Source organism: Kogia breviceps, chromosome 14 (assembly GCF_026419965.1).
Source record: "Kogia breviceps isolate mKogBre1 chromosome 14, mKogBre1 haplotype 1, whole genome shotgun sequence".
Classification (NCBI taxonomy): domain Eukaryota; kingdom Metazoa; phylum Chordata; class Mammalia; order Artiodactyla; family Physeteridae; genus Kogia; species Kogia breviceps.
The window spans coordinates 15,139,818-15,154,340 of record NC_081323.1 but is presented as its reverse complement, the minus strand read 5'-3'; the positions used below and the strand labels follow the sequence as shown (position 1 = coordinate 15,154,340).

At 46.2% G+C, this 14,523-nt stretch overlaps 1 protein-coding gene across 3 annotated transcripts in view; it reads left to right on the top strand.

Moving 5' to 3' along the window:
- Positions 1-11,141, top strand: part of STK4 (serine/threonine kinase 4) — an 88,458-nt gene extending 77,317 nt beyond the window's left edge. For 2 of the 3 annotated variants that reach the window (XM_067012122.1, XM_067012121.1), the window contains exon 13: positions 10,635-10,881. In XM_067012122.1, the coding sequence (XP_066868223.1) occupies positions 10,635-10,793 (159 nt within the window). In that variant the 3' untranslated portion in view covers positions 10,794-10,881. Of the gene's footprint in view, positions 1-10,634 lie in introns of all 3 variants that reach the window. The other variant, XM_059037809.2, reaches the window with a different exon arrangement.
- Positions 11,142-14,523: the final 3,382 nt, after the last annotated feature.

The following is a 14,523-nucleotide window of genomic DNA, read 5'->3' as shown; positions in this document are numbered from 1 at the left end:
ACGTACACTTCAAAGGAGAAGCGCTCAACATGCATGTTTATCACAGAGCGTTACACAGAGAAGGGTGCATTCCGAGCTGAGAGGTAATAAATTGGTAACTGATACACTCTCCCTGTTCTTTTTAAAAGAAATACTATCAAGTCAAAAGCAGTACTAACTATATACTTGTGCTATTAACAGTCAGATATACTTGTGCTATGAACAGTCAGACATTTCATGAGGGGAAAGGTTTTAAGAAAAATAGAACTTACAAAGGCTATGTTTATAGACAGATATAAACATCATCTTAATCATGACATATGCCTTCCCATGGTATATTACCATATACATCATCTTATTATCACCATTCTCCCCTCTCCCTGTCATTATAGTTTCCAAATTTTATGCCAGACCCCAGGTTGAAGACAGTTTCTTTCTTCATGATGCTTGCTCACTATAGAAAACATTTAGGATACAAATTTTAAAGAACAGTTTCATACCAGAGAAGCTAAGTGTTTTTAACTCTGAGCTTGGATGAGCTTACTGCTAGGAATATGGTGATCATTGTTTCTGAACCAAAAAACTAGGACACATAGTCTTTACAAAGAATGTTTTCTGGTTTGCGAATTGATACACATTTAAAAAGTATTACCGTGGTATAAATTAAATCACATTTGATTATCCATACTGATTAAACATTGGTTGAAAAGAACAAACTACTTGGGCTTCCCTGGTGGCGCAGTGGTTGAGAGTCTGCCTGCCGATGCAGGGGACGCGGGTTCATGCCCCGGTCCGGGAAGATCCCACATGCCGCGGAGCGGCTGGGCCCGTGAGCCGTGGCTGCTGAGCCTGTGCGTCCGGAGCCTGTGCTCTGCAACGGGAGAGGCCACAACTGTGAGAGGCCCACGTACCGCAAAAAAAAAAAAAAAAAAAGAATAAACTACTGTCTCAAAGTATCTAGGATACATACATATTAATGCTCTTATTTTTCTGATTTAAGTTTCTTAAAAAAAGATAACTTCTTACAGAAGTCTTAAATCAGAAAAAGAAAAGGAAAATGGTAAAAATCCATATTTAGCAGTTTTGTGGTTTGGGCAGAGTAAGTCTTACACACCCCTCTATCTAGACCTAATTTTTTCTTTTTGACACTGTAAGGAATTTAGGTCCCAAAACTTGATGGCCATTGCAGAAAGATGCTGACATGCCTTGCAGATAGAACTTACCTGCTTTTGCTGCAGAATTTTTTTTTTCTCAAAGGATATTGTAAGAATACTGCTCTTGGGGTACTTAGGTTGTAAGTCTCTGACCCTTCATTACATGGGAGTGCCCAGCAGTAAGGCTTATAGAGGTTTTATGTGCTTTCCAGAAATTGAGTGCTATTCATGACTCAGAGAGTTTGTACTTTCCTTCTTGACTAGTTTTCTGTAAACATTTTGTCCTTTTTAGTGTATTTAGACTGGACCCTATTTATGTTTGAAGATACCTTTTAATACTACCTTTATTAAATGAAGTGAGATTAATTTGTATTTCAGTCTTCAGATTTTGCTTGGGATTCTTTGGGCTTCTTATTTGGAAAGATAAGAGAGAAAATAGCCTGGACTTTTTGTTACCTTGGAAATTTCCAGCCCAAGAAAGTGTGCAAAGGCACAACTTATAGGGATTCTTGTGTGATGAGCTAGCCTTTTTCCTGAATTATTCAACTACTTTAAAACAGCAGCTTGGTGCAGTTGGTGTTTTAGGTTTTCATATCCTCTGAAAGATTGATATCCCACAAGAACGATGATACTGTTGATGTCTCCCTTCAGTGCTTTCAAATATCAGGAGCATCATATTCAGCTCTGTTCCTCTACTTTGCCTCCTTTAGACATTGACAGTTATTTTAGGACGTTTAATTATTCTAGGAGGCTATGTGTTTGCTAACTTCCTGAAAATTTTCCTCTCATAGTTTGGCTTCCTTAAGTGTGAAATCTATAAACCAATTTAGAGCTACTCTTAAAATAGAATTTTTCTTAAAGAGCAATCAATCATCAGCAATCAAGACCAGCATGGATTTCCTGTCCATTTTCCCTTGTAACTCTGTTGCAGTCATTACACTGGATGAGCTGTTCATTTTGATTTGGGCATACATGAGTCAGTTTGGAGTAACTGACATAACCTTAGTTAACACACTTATACTATGCTCTTAGGCTTATTTATTGATTACATATTTTCAAAGCTTCCGAAAAGCCTGGTGTCTTACTAGTAATTGAGGGAAGCCAATAAAAAGTCCGTATCATTTTCAAGCAAAGGCTTCAAGATTGAAGGATCTATTTCTTTATTAAATATTCATTGAGAACGGTTTCCTGCTGTCCTGACTCTCTGAAAATATATTAGAGGTAGTTCCTACTCTTAAATAGCTCCCACTTTAGTAAAAGGAAAAGGGGGTTGGGGAGAGAGAGGAGTGGGAGCTTGAGCTGGGCTGCAGGGTCGAATGGGCGTCTCCTAATCCGAAGACAGGGGGGGTTCTGTTCTGCAGAAGCATGGAGGCCTGAAAAACCATGGCACCCAAAGGACTTTTGAGTAGCTATTAGTAATATTCATAAGTGAACTCGTAAATCCTTTCATTTACTTAACCTAATTTTATTAGCTCCCTGTACCTCATATGTGACAGTTACCTGAAATAACAAGATTTGCATTTCATTTTTGAAAATTCTACAATTCAGACTTTCCCTGAATTAGAGTGAGTACCCCTTCCTCGCACTATAAATATATAAAAAGGCAGGCTCTTTCTCTCAGACTCTGACCCCAGGGATTCTTCCTTCTCTCAACGGTAGTACATGTTGCCTTGACACAGAGTTGGCTTGGCTTTGCACTCAGACGTGCAAGAGCTCATATCCTAACCCAGCCACTTACATTTGCTGGCTCTGGGGTCAGGGGAACACTTCCCGTCTCTCTCTACGTCTCAGCTTCCATCTCTGTAAAATGGATACCACTACTCATTTCGTGGACTCTTCTGAGGATCACATGAGATGATGCATGTAAAGTGCTGAGCGCAATGCCCCCTAGCACGTAGCACTCAGTTCAGAGTGGCTCTAATTAGCAGTCATTGGGCACTTACTCAGTAATGCCTCATACTGTAGCTTGGTTTCATGACTTCTCTACCTCGTTCATTTCTACTTCTAGTGTGGAAGGACCCTGCCATACCCTTTCTGTCCTGTACACACCCTTACCTGGCCACATCCCTCAGTCATTCCTACTCCTGCCCAGTTCAGGCCAAGCACAGGTGTCTGACACAGAGCTGGTACTCGCTGCATCTTTATAATTAAAGATGGAATGTTAAATATTAGCAGTGCAGCGCCTCTTGAGATCCATTATTCTTTTATATTTGGGGTATGAAATTTCTTCTTGGGTTCTTGCCGTGGAAAGCCAGAATCAGTGAAAAATCTGGGTTTGGTCAAAACTTGACTACCTTTGGCCAACGGCTATTATAAAACTCACAGACAAAACCAAACTGAAACAACATCAAAAAGCAGGTGCCTTGTGATTTTCAGAGTAAGTTGTAAAAGTTCATGCCAGAACAGAGTTGGAGTAAATTCTACGCATGTAAAAGTACTTCTTCAAAAATTCATTTTGTCACGGAAGTTTAAGGATGACTTTCAGTAAATCACAAATAACCAAGAGAATGCAAGTACTATTCTTTCTTTCCCCCTTCCTTCCTTCCCTTCTTTTTTTATTATGTTTTATCTCCATAGAGTTTGTTTTGTTTTATTTATTTATTTATGACTGTGTTGGGTCCTCGTTGCTGCGCGCTGGTTTTCTCTAGTTGCGGCGAGCGGGGGCTACTCTTCGTTGTGGTGCGCGGGCTTCTCATGGCGGTGGCTTCTCTTGTTGCAGAGCATGGGCTGTAGGTGCGTGGGCTTCAGTAATTGTGGTGCGTGAGCTCAGTAGTTGTGCCTTGCGGGCTCTAGAGCACAGGCTCAGTAGTTGTGGCGCATGGGCCTAGTTGCTCTGAGGCATGTGGGATCTTCCCTCCCTCCCTCCCTCCCTCCCTTCCTTCCTTCTTTCCTTCCTTCCTTCCTTCCTTTCTCCCTCCCTTCCTCCCTCCCTTCCTAACTTTCTTTTTCTTTCTTTTCTCTCCTTCTCTCTTTCTCTCTCTTTCTCTCTCTCTCTCCTTCTCTCTCTCTCTCTCTCTCTCTCTCTCTCTCTCTCTCTCTCTCTCTCTCTCTCTCTTTTGCTGCACCACTTGTGGGATCTTAGCTCCCTGACCAGGGATTGAACCCACACCCTCGGCAGTGAAAGCTCAGAGTCCTAACCATTGGACCACCAAGGAATTCCCTATTCTTCATATTATAGTAAAACCCCATCATTTAAAGAAAAAAACCCTTTTGCTTTTTGTCTTTTTTTTTATACCATTTATCAAATTACATCCTTCATACACGCACAGACACACACATATACACACACGATTCATACTGAACCCTCTCTGGGTAGGGGGCTCTCTGGATGCAGTCTTCAGGTTGTCTGAGGCCAATCTTCTGACCCCTGTCGGAGCTCTTGTCATTATATCACCGTGCCTGCTTGAAGCCAGATGTCTTTGTTTTACCTATGCTTAAAGTCTGCATTTCATTCCAGTCATCTTGGTAAGTATTTTATACACGTGCGGTCATGTTTGCTTTGACTGGAATTCTGGTAACCATTCCATGTATTGATTTGAAGTCATCATAAGCTCAGAATGGGATTGAAGTAATAATTCACTGATAACAGTTTTGCCACTTTTCTTCCTTATTGGAGAAGCATGAGGAAGAGTTCATAAGGGACTGATGGAAACATGATTTGGCCTGACCACAATTTGAATCAGAGGAAATCTCTCATTAAAATTCTCACAAGGCTTATTTAAGGAGCAAGATCTTTTGAAATCGAATAATCTAGTGCTTACTTAATCCATACCAGCTGTGATTTGGGTGTCAGCGTCCTTGCTTTTCTGCTTGGCGGTCTTCTCACTCATCTGCTGAGAGGTGACTGCATCACTGGAGAGTCTTATTTTACTGGAGTCACCTCTCCCCAATCTTGAATCCTCCCCTAGATAAAGATAAGGTCACATCAAGAAAGGGAACGTATCTTTGGCGGAACTAAATCCATGTCTTAGATGCCTTTTGCCTGACCTTTATATGTTTTCTCTGTTGCACTTTTGCTAACCTTCTAGTGGTGGGTGGTAAAGGAATGGGGTGGCCTGCTGGTAGTTTCATCCGACGTTTAGCCTCTATCAAGCTTCCTTGTCATCTTGCTAAATTCCAAAGGTGTGTTCGTTCTTGACTGCAATAAAACATCACCTGTGACAGGGTATCAGCCTGACTTACCTGTCCCGAAGGGATGATGTGTTTGAATTTTTTTTTAGGGACATATCATGACACCATTCTCATGATAGACTTCTGAGTTTCTGGCAGCAGCAGAGCAGGACTCTGAAATAGGTCTAAATCCTGTACCTTGGATTGTTTGTTCACCATGGGCCTCATTGCCAAGGCAGGATGAAACTCCCCTGTATGTTCTAATGTGTTCAGTTTAGCTTGACCCTGCTGTTTCAAGATGGGCTCACTGTCAGTATAATTCCTATGACTTGTTGCTTGTGATGAAACACCAGCCAGATCTTCTCGGTTGTTCTCTAGGCCACTTGGGCAACTGACATTGACACGCCATCATTCAGAATCTCAGGGTTGCTAAGGCCATTTGGGAAGAAATCACTTACCATCAGCCTTCTGGCTCCGTCCTAATGCCGACAATCTGAGGACTTTGCTGTCGTCTGGCCGAGAAGAAACAAGCCAGGTCCATCTGATTCGGGGTTTCTCACACAGAGTTCACTAGAGATGCCTCTGTGAGTGGGGTGTGTGTCCTGCACCACACTGTGAGCTCATCGAGCTCAGTTCTTATAGCAGCAGCAGCTACTATTTATATTACTCACCTGTTTCCTCCATTTTCCAAAAAAGGACTTAAGGTGGCAGCTTCCATTTATCTACTTTCTTTCTGCGCACCAGGCGCTATGTTTTATACGTACCAACACCTCTAAGCCTCACAACTTCCCTTGTAGGTGGAATACTGTTGTCCTCCATTGGAAAAGGAGGCAGGTGCGGCACATGTTAAAGACTTGCCCGGGGCCATCCAGCTCCCAAAGGCAGGGCACCCGTGGAACCAGGGCCATCTGACTCAAAGCCACTGCTCTCCCCCTAAACCCAGCTGCTCCTCCAGCAGCCTTTCTAGATAAGACGGGCTGGCTTGCTTGCAGGAGACGGCTTGCTTGAGTTCTCTGAGGAGTTCACATCTGAGCTAAGGCCAAAAGGATAAGGAAGAACTGGCAACAAGCCATCCAGGCAGGAGGATCATTAACTGCATAGCCCGTGAGGCCAGAAAAGTGTGGCCTGTGTGACGATCTGAAATAAAGCATAGCTAGAGGGTCCTGAGCAACAGCAGTCATGAAGTTGGAGGGGATGATAGGCCAGAGATGTAGGGCCATTGTGGCCCCTGGTGAGTTGTTGGATTTTATTCTAAACGCAGCAAGCAAGATAAGGGCGGCTCATTTCTGTATTTTTAATTGTTTGTTGCTGGGAGATGATGGTGGCCTGAATTGAGGGCTTGGAGGCAGAGATGAGGAAAGTGGTTGGATTTGAGTTATACCAGTATTTCAGAGACTAGATCGAAGGACTATATGTGGGAAAGGGGGTGGTGACAGAAAGGGGAAAATCGGGGATGATTTTGAGCACCCGGGAGGATGGGGGTACCATTCCTGAGATGAGGAAGACAGGGGGGTAAGGAGAAGAGGTTTGGGGATGAGGGAGGATGGGACTCAAGAGTTTTTAGTTTGGGGCTTCCCTGGTGGCGCAATGGTTGGGAGTCGGCCTGCCGATGCAGGGGACACGGGTTCGTGCCCTGGTCCGGGAAGATCCCACATGCCGCGGAGCGGCTGGGCCCGTGAGCCATGGCCGCTGAGCCTGCGCGTCTGCAGAGGCCACAACAGTGAGAGGCCCGTGTACTGCGCAAAAAAAAAAAAAAAGAGTTTTAGTTTGGATGCGTTGTTAAGGGACGGAGGTAGCCGGTAGGATCTGATCAGGGTGTGTGAGTCTGGCGTTCAGAGGAGAATTCTGGTCTAGAGGTGGAATTGTGGGAATCACAGTGTAGAGAGAATGTTTCAGTCCTAGGGTTTAGATGAGATACTAAATAGTGATATTCCCCTTAGCTAGTGAAAACCGCTCAAGCTACCTGTGTGGCTGGTATGAGCATTTACTCCATCAGGATGCTGGCTGCAGCAAACTGTAGAACCACAGCTATTTTACTGCAGGATATACATTTGAAATGTATTTATGCCACCAAGGACCAGGAAGGTGAAATGCTACACTTGGTGCCATAAAACCATCCTCTGAGCTTGTTTTCAGAAAAATCCATATCTGAATGGTGCGACTGGCTGGCTGTGTTCTAATAGGTCAGTTGTAACTTAAGCCCCAAGGGCCTTAGGGCAAGTGAATTAGTCTGAAGGTGGCTGAGATAAAGCCAGGGTGCTTGTTGTTTGCCCCCAGATTAGAATCAAGGGCAAAAGAGCTGCATAGAAATTGGAAACCTAGAAGCAGCCTTGACCAGAGAGACAGGCAGCAATTACTTTGTGAGAATTTCACTGCCAGGAAAAGGAGAAGGAAGGTGTAGGATCACGCTTATCAAATTGAGGGCTTATAAGAAACACCTGAATAGCTTCTTTAGCATCTGAAGTCCTGCGCCTCCCCTCCCAGGGAGCCTGACCTAGTAGCTCTGGCTGGGGGCTCAGGAGTCTGTATTTTCAACAAGTGATTCTGATGCAGGTACGATCCATGGATCGTACTTTGAGAACCACTGAGTTTCAAAAGACCTTTGAGATCATCCAGGCAGCCCTCTCTTACAAGTGGGGAAACTGAGGCCTAGGGAGGAGGTGGTGCTTGCCTGAAGTGGCAGGACAAGTTTGCAAGCCAGTGCAGTTCCACCGACTTTCACTTCTTCATCTTGCAGTGGAGTCTTTATCCAAATGGATGGATCAGAAACAAGCCTCCCATCCCAATTCCCAACTCCCCTTCCTTCATTTTTTTCCTTTTCTTTTCTGTAACACCTTCTCATCTAAGAGTCATTTACTCATTTACTGTGTTAACTGTCATATGTCTGTCTCACCTCACTAAAATGTAAGCTTCGTAAGGGCAACGATTTGGGGAGCTTTTTGTTTTTCTTTCCACTGAAGGATCCTATGTGCCTTCAGTACACAGTGCCTGGCCTATAGTAGGTATTCAGTGAATATATGATGAATGGTTGGATGAAAACTATTTCGTTAAACTATACAGACGTTAACGGGCATTGTGGGCAAGTGCCAGCCCTTAGGCACTGTTAACCCAAAATGGAGTACAGTATTCTCTTTTTCACTCCTTTGACTCTGGTTTGGATCCGTGGTTATAGGAACAGCTTATTGATGAGAGATTAATTAGAGACTTCCCAATAGTATTAACAATAGCGATAATATTGATAACAACAACGGTTGTTAATATCAACGGTGATAGCTACCATTTATGGCATGTTTACTGTCCACCAAATACATACGACATGAGGTCCTGCACTAAGAGCGCCACATCTATTATGAACTCGTCCAATTCTCTTTTCACCCAAAGGGTGGAGGAACTGGGATTGTCTGTTTTCCAGAGGAGAAAAGTGAGGCTCAAAGAGGGCAAGTTATTTGTCCAAGGTTACACAGCCAGTGAGTGCAGTTAGGATCTGTCCTTAACCACCAATTACATTCAGTATTAGGTTTGGGGTGTCCTCTCTTTGGAGAAGGAATCGAAAAGGCTAAAGACTAGGCAACCATCACCCTCCGGGGTGTCCCTGCACCAAGAACACCAGCCTCCAGGATGGTGTAAAACCACACAGGCTGGAAGGCAAGGTGGATTTTTTTCAGCCCGACTTTCCAGCACTTCCACACCCTCTCAAGTCTCTCCATTCTCACATTACAAAGAACCTTCCGTCTTGAGCTGTGAGGCTTTTCTCACTTCTGAGACCACCTCCCTGAAGCGGACCACGGGACATTCCTGTGGCGACAGGTCACTAAGCCATTTCTAGGGAGGCCACTGCAGCGCTTCCCTCTAAAGGGAAGAGGGGGACGGAAAGAGGCTCATTCACCCACCTTTTGATACCCTTTCCCTGGCGAGGCCTCAGGAAGGGGCCGGGGGAGCCAGTGATTCTATAAATCTCCTGCGATGCTTGAGTGAGCCTTTTGAGTTCCTGAGACACTGTGCCTGTTACACGAGCTGTGAGCTCACAGAATTTCTCACCACCTGCTGTGGAGAAAGTCGGCATTCATTCCCGCCCCCGCCGGCCTGGCCTGGCCTCGCTCGGATGCGGTGAACACTGCACACGTACGGCAGTGGCCGCGAGGCCACTTGCCCGACAGCTGCAGACACAGGTAGAAGACGGCGCCCCCCCGGGCTGTAGCCAAGATTGTGTGTTGCCACGCTCACTGCCATCTTGAAGCACACAGGGCACCAGGCGCTGTGCCGACCACCCGACAGCCACGGTCTCCTTTAATTCTTACAATAACACGATGAGGCCCTGTGGTCCCACTTCTGTAGATGAGGAAGCCCTGGAGCCATCGGTCCCTCACAGCGTCTGCAGAGGCAGAACCACGTTTCCAACACAGGGTTGAGTTGGTTCCCAAGCCCGCGCTTTTGTGAGTCTGCCTGCCCCCCAACGCTGGTTCAGAGCAGGGCCTCTGGGTTTGAATCGTGACGCTGCCACGTCTCGGCCGTGAGGCACTGGGCAAATCACTGAGCCACCCTCTTCCTTGGCTTGTTCTTCTGTGACATAGGGATAATAATACACTGAAATCACAGGATTGTCCTGAGGATTAAATTAATTGATGTATAATGTATGTCGAGCACTTAGTGTCTGGCGCACGGAGAGCATTGTGTAGGTGCTTGCCTTTAGTATTAACTTAGGTATCAGGTCCTCTTTTTCCTTTCTGCATGACAGAAACTTCATCTCAGAGGTTTCAGGGCTGCTGCAGCTGGGCCCCCCCTCCCACCACCCCCACTAAGGGCTTGTGTCTGTGTTCCCAAGACACTTACTTAGATCAGCCATAGAAAGTGCTCACTTAGAGCGGTGCCCCCAGTAAATGCTAGCGATGACCAGGATGACAGTGCCGAGACACTGGGGTGTGGGGAGACGGGGGCCGGGGGAGAGCATCTGTCCTCCCTGGTGTAGGGTCCCGAAGGAGACACGGCCACCGTGCAGATGCCCATGTCACGGGTAGGATGAGAGCCAGGAGGCAACCATTATGCTGTATATACCAAGTTACTGTTATTTTAGTGCCCTGACAATGAATCCAATGTAATTAATTTACAAGAGAGGGGAGGTGAACGTCTCATTCGTTAAGTTCCTGGTCAAGGAACAGTAAATCAAAGAGATTAACACTTAGAACTCTTCCCAGGGGAATTCCTCGGCGGTCCAGTGGTTAGGACTCTGCACGTTCACCGCCGAGGGCGCGGGTTCAGTCCCTGATCAGGGAAGTAAGATCCCACAAGCCGCATGGCACGGCCAAAAAAAAAAGAACTCCTCCTGGGATAAGTTGTCTCAAAAAGCCACTGACCTGGACCTTGTCATTACTGTACTTTCTACCTCTCTTGTAGCTGAAGAGTTGGACAGTGGAGGACCTTCAGAAGAGGCTCGTGGCCCTGGACCCCATGATGGAGCAGGAGATTGAAGAGATCCGGCAGAAGTACCAGTCGAAGCGGCAGCCCATCCTCGATGCCATTGAGGCCAAGAAGCGGCGGCAGCAAAACTTCTGAGGGAGGCCAGGCCGGCAGGGCCCCAGGCCGACGGTGAACTCTGGCTCGCTCGCCCCTCCAGCTGCCTCCATCTCTCCAGCCCCTCTGTGAACTCAGGAACGTGCGCCAGGGGCCGGGGCTGCCGTGCCGGTCAGCGCGCCGCCCTGATGCGTGTTTTTAAACTGGGCGGTTATATCATTTCAGAGGATTCATGTGGGCGCTTTGAAACTCAAGAGTTTTCAACCCCAGAAACAGAGACTCCTAGTTGAGTGAGAGCTGGGAAAGTGTCCCATTGTCTTTTGTTTTTCTTCTCCCAGTAGCTTTCAGTGGTTCTTTCTGGAGGACTTTAAAATATATATATAAATATGCATATATATATATATATATAAATTATAACTAGATTCCCCACATGGCGTGGTGGCATCTCTGTATAGGTACAGTTTTAAACAGTTGCCTCTTTTCTGTAAGATTATGGTACTATGGGACATGAGGGCAGAGAACACCAGGAGACTGCTGGGGGCACTGTACCCCCTGGAGCCAACCCCACCCTTTTGCAGGGCTGCACTGACAGATTAGGTTGGGGCCTTTCCCTTTACCATGCTTTCAGCCTTGTGCAGGCCATCCCTGGCTTCTGGAGCTATCAGTGATGCCTAAGGGAAAGCCTTGAGCACTGGTGTTTACTTTCTGAGTCCCAGGAGAAGCCTAGCACACTCCTCGCAAGACTGGCCTTTGCAGTTTCAGCGCCTTTCATCCACCTCCACTCTCCCAACTGCCTAGAGTCACAGCAAAGACACTGCCCAGTGCCTTAAGAGGAGACGTGATCCAGCAAGGGGACAGGCCTGCCAGGAACTCCTAGCAAAGTGGAGCTGTGTTCAGTCTGCAAAAGGGAAAAGGTTTTTGAAGTTCTCATCATCCATGTGAAGATTACACATGTGGCATTTTGCTCCACATTCCTTACAGACGGGTAGAGGGCATTGCTTTTGAGATCCACATTCAAACATGTGACTGTTTTCTTTTTCATTTTACTGCTACGGGTCTGGAAAGGGTAAATGAATATCAGACTAAGATTTGCTCTCCAGGAGACTCCACCCAGACCCGTCAAATGCCAGAGCTGGAAGGGAACCATAGACATCATCTGGTCTAGCAGAGGCTTAGAGAGGAGAAGTGACATGGCCCAAATCACAAAGCAAATTAAAGTAAGAGCTAGAACTGGGCTTTGGGGCTCCTCACTCCTGCTTCACGGAACCAAGCAGCCCCTTCCTGGAGGGAAGGCACTTGTGTCAGTTTTGGTGAAGTTGTTTCAGGGAATCCTGCTAATGGAAACTTGCTCTTGCTTTGTCTCTTCAGTAGGCGACTGGCTGTGAAGAGATTCCCAAGGGGAGCCAGATCGTTCAGTTTCAGCCATTCCATGAGCTCCACAGCATCTGCTGGGCAGCAGACAGGCATCACGCGGGCAGATGTGGGGCCTAAAGCAGATCAGAGGGCTTTGCAACAGACAGCACTGAGCCATCCCTCTGGAGCCTTGGCTCAAGGCCACATGCCACTTACTCACACAGCCAAGAGCAGACAGTTGGGAAAGACAACTGTCTTTTTGTTTTCTAGTACCTCTTCCCCTCAGATAGGGGAGCTATGACTAGGTTGCACCTAAGGATACTGTAATTTGATTCCATTATTGCTTTTGCTACCCAAACCTGGGGACCAGTGGAGAGTCAGGGAATGTTCCTCTTCTGTGGCTGGATTCTGTTCTTTACAATTACAGCAAGTTGTTTGTTTGTTTGTTTTTGCGTTACGCGGGCCTCTCACTGTTGTGGCCTCTCCCGTTGCGGAGCACAGGCTCCTGGACGCGCAGGCTCAGCGGCCACGGCTCACGGGCCCAGCCGCTCCGCGGCACGTGGGATCCTCCCGGACCGGGGCACGAACCCGCGTCCCCTGCATCGGCAGGCGGACTCTCAACCGCTGCGCCACCAGGGAAGCCCTACAGCACGCTTTTTAAAATGCAAGAGGCTGTTGTCGGTCTGCAGGGCTTGGCCAGCTAAGTAGCCTTGTGGCAGGTACAGACAACAGAGGACAATTCGAGGATCCCGCTACGATAATAAATGGCAGCTAGCGATCATGACCACTTACTATATGCCAGGCACTGCACTAGGTAGGTGGGCTCTTTGTGGCAGCTCCGAACTTCCCAATAACTCTGTGAATTAAGTACTTTATCTCCATTTCATAGATGAAGAAACAGGTTCAGAGAGAGAAAAAAGTTCTTTCCCAAGGTGGTACAGGTAGTAAGTGATAGAATCAGGATTCACAGCATCACCATGTGGGACCAGTATTTACAGGGAAAAGGGAAGTCACAAGTCTTTTTTTTTTTTCTTTTTTAAATTTTATTCAAGTACAGTTGATTTACGATGTGTTAATTTCTGCTGTACAGCAAAGTGATTCAGTTATACATATATATACATTCTTCTTCACATTCTTTTCCATTATGGTTTATCACAGGATATTGAATGTAGTTCCCTGTTTATCCAACAAGTCTCTGTAAAAACGAAATGACCACTTTGTTGCACAGACTAAAACACTCTAGCTGACATCCTCAGGTTGGGAAACCACTGAATTAGTAGTCGAGTCTGACAGCCAAGTGAGTTTTAAAACCCAAAGTATGGAGCATGAGTTCTCCTACACCATCTGCTGTGCTAATTAACAGTCCTGCCTCAGTCTCTCTCTCGTTCTCTCTCTTTTTTTTAAAGGATTTTGCACTTGGCCAGACAAGAGGGGAATGCCCATTCTTCTCCCTTCCTAAGCTAGAGCCAAGTAAAAGAAGGTTCGCTTTTCCCCCTTAAATATTCTTGGGTGATGAATCTCGATCTGAGGTTTATTTTGTTTCAAGCATGTGTGCGTCCAGCATGCTAGTCCAACAAAGTACATTGCTTTCCAGTCTAGCTAGGCAGAGCCCTTTGGCCAAAAGTCAGTTTATTTTGGATGAGATGGATTTCCTGACAAGGTGTGTTTGTTTTCTTGTGACAGGAAGGCAGAGAAGCAACTCCTAGTCATTTTTTTCCTTGAATACTAAATTCAAGATAGGTCAGCTGGCTTCCGTTGAGCCCTGAGTGTCAGTCATTGCTTGAGCATTTGTGACTCAAGCTTCCAGGGGACTCTGGGCCTCTCACTTGTTCTCTCCTAGGAAACAATGACCCAGCCCTAACTGTGTCTTTTTTTTTTTTTTTTGCGGTACGCGGGCCTCTCACTGTTATGGCCTCTCGCGTTGGGGAGCACAGGCTCCGGACGCGCAGGCTCAGCGGCCATGGCTCACGCGCCCAGCCGCTCCGCGGCATGTGGGATCCTTCCGGACCGGGGCACGAACCCGCGTCCCCTGCATCGGCAGGTGGACTCTCAACCACTGCGCCACCAGGGAAGCCGCTAACTGTGTCTTTTAAAAATCTCAGATTCTCCAGGAATACTTTATTGCTTCCTCATGAGTAATTTTGAAGCAAATTTCCATTTTTCTTTTTCCTTGTCCCTTCTCCCAACCACCAGTTGGATGGACGGATGGATTGGTGGATGAATGTTTGGCTTGATAGGTACATGGTTAAATAGATAGATAGACGGACACACAGACGGACCCAATACTCCAAAGCAACTTAAGAACTATCCTCGACTCCTCCAGACTGTAGGTTCTGATCCAGGAAACATATATTTAGCACCTGTTGCTAGGTACTTATTATTATATCATTTAAAATTCACTTATGCTTACCAATATCAG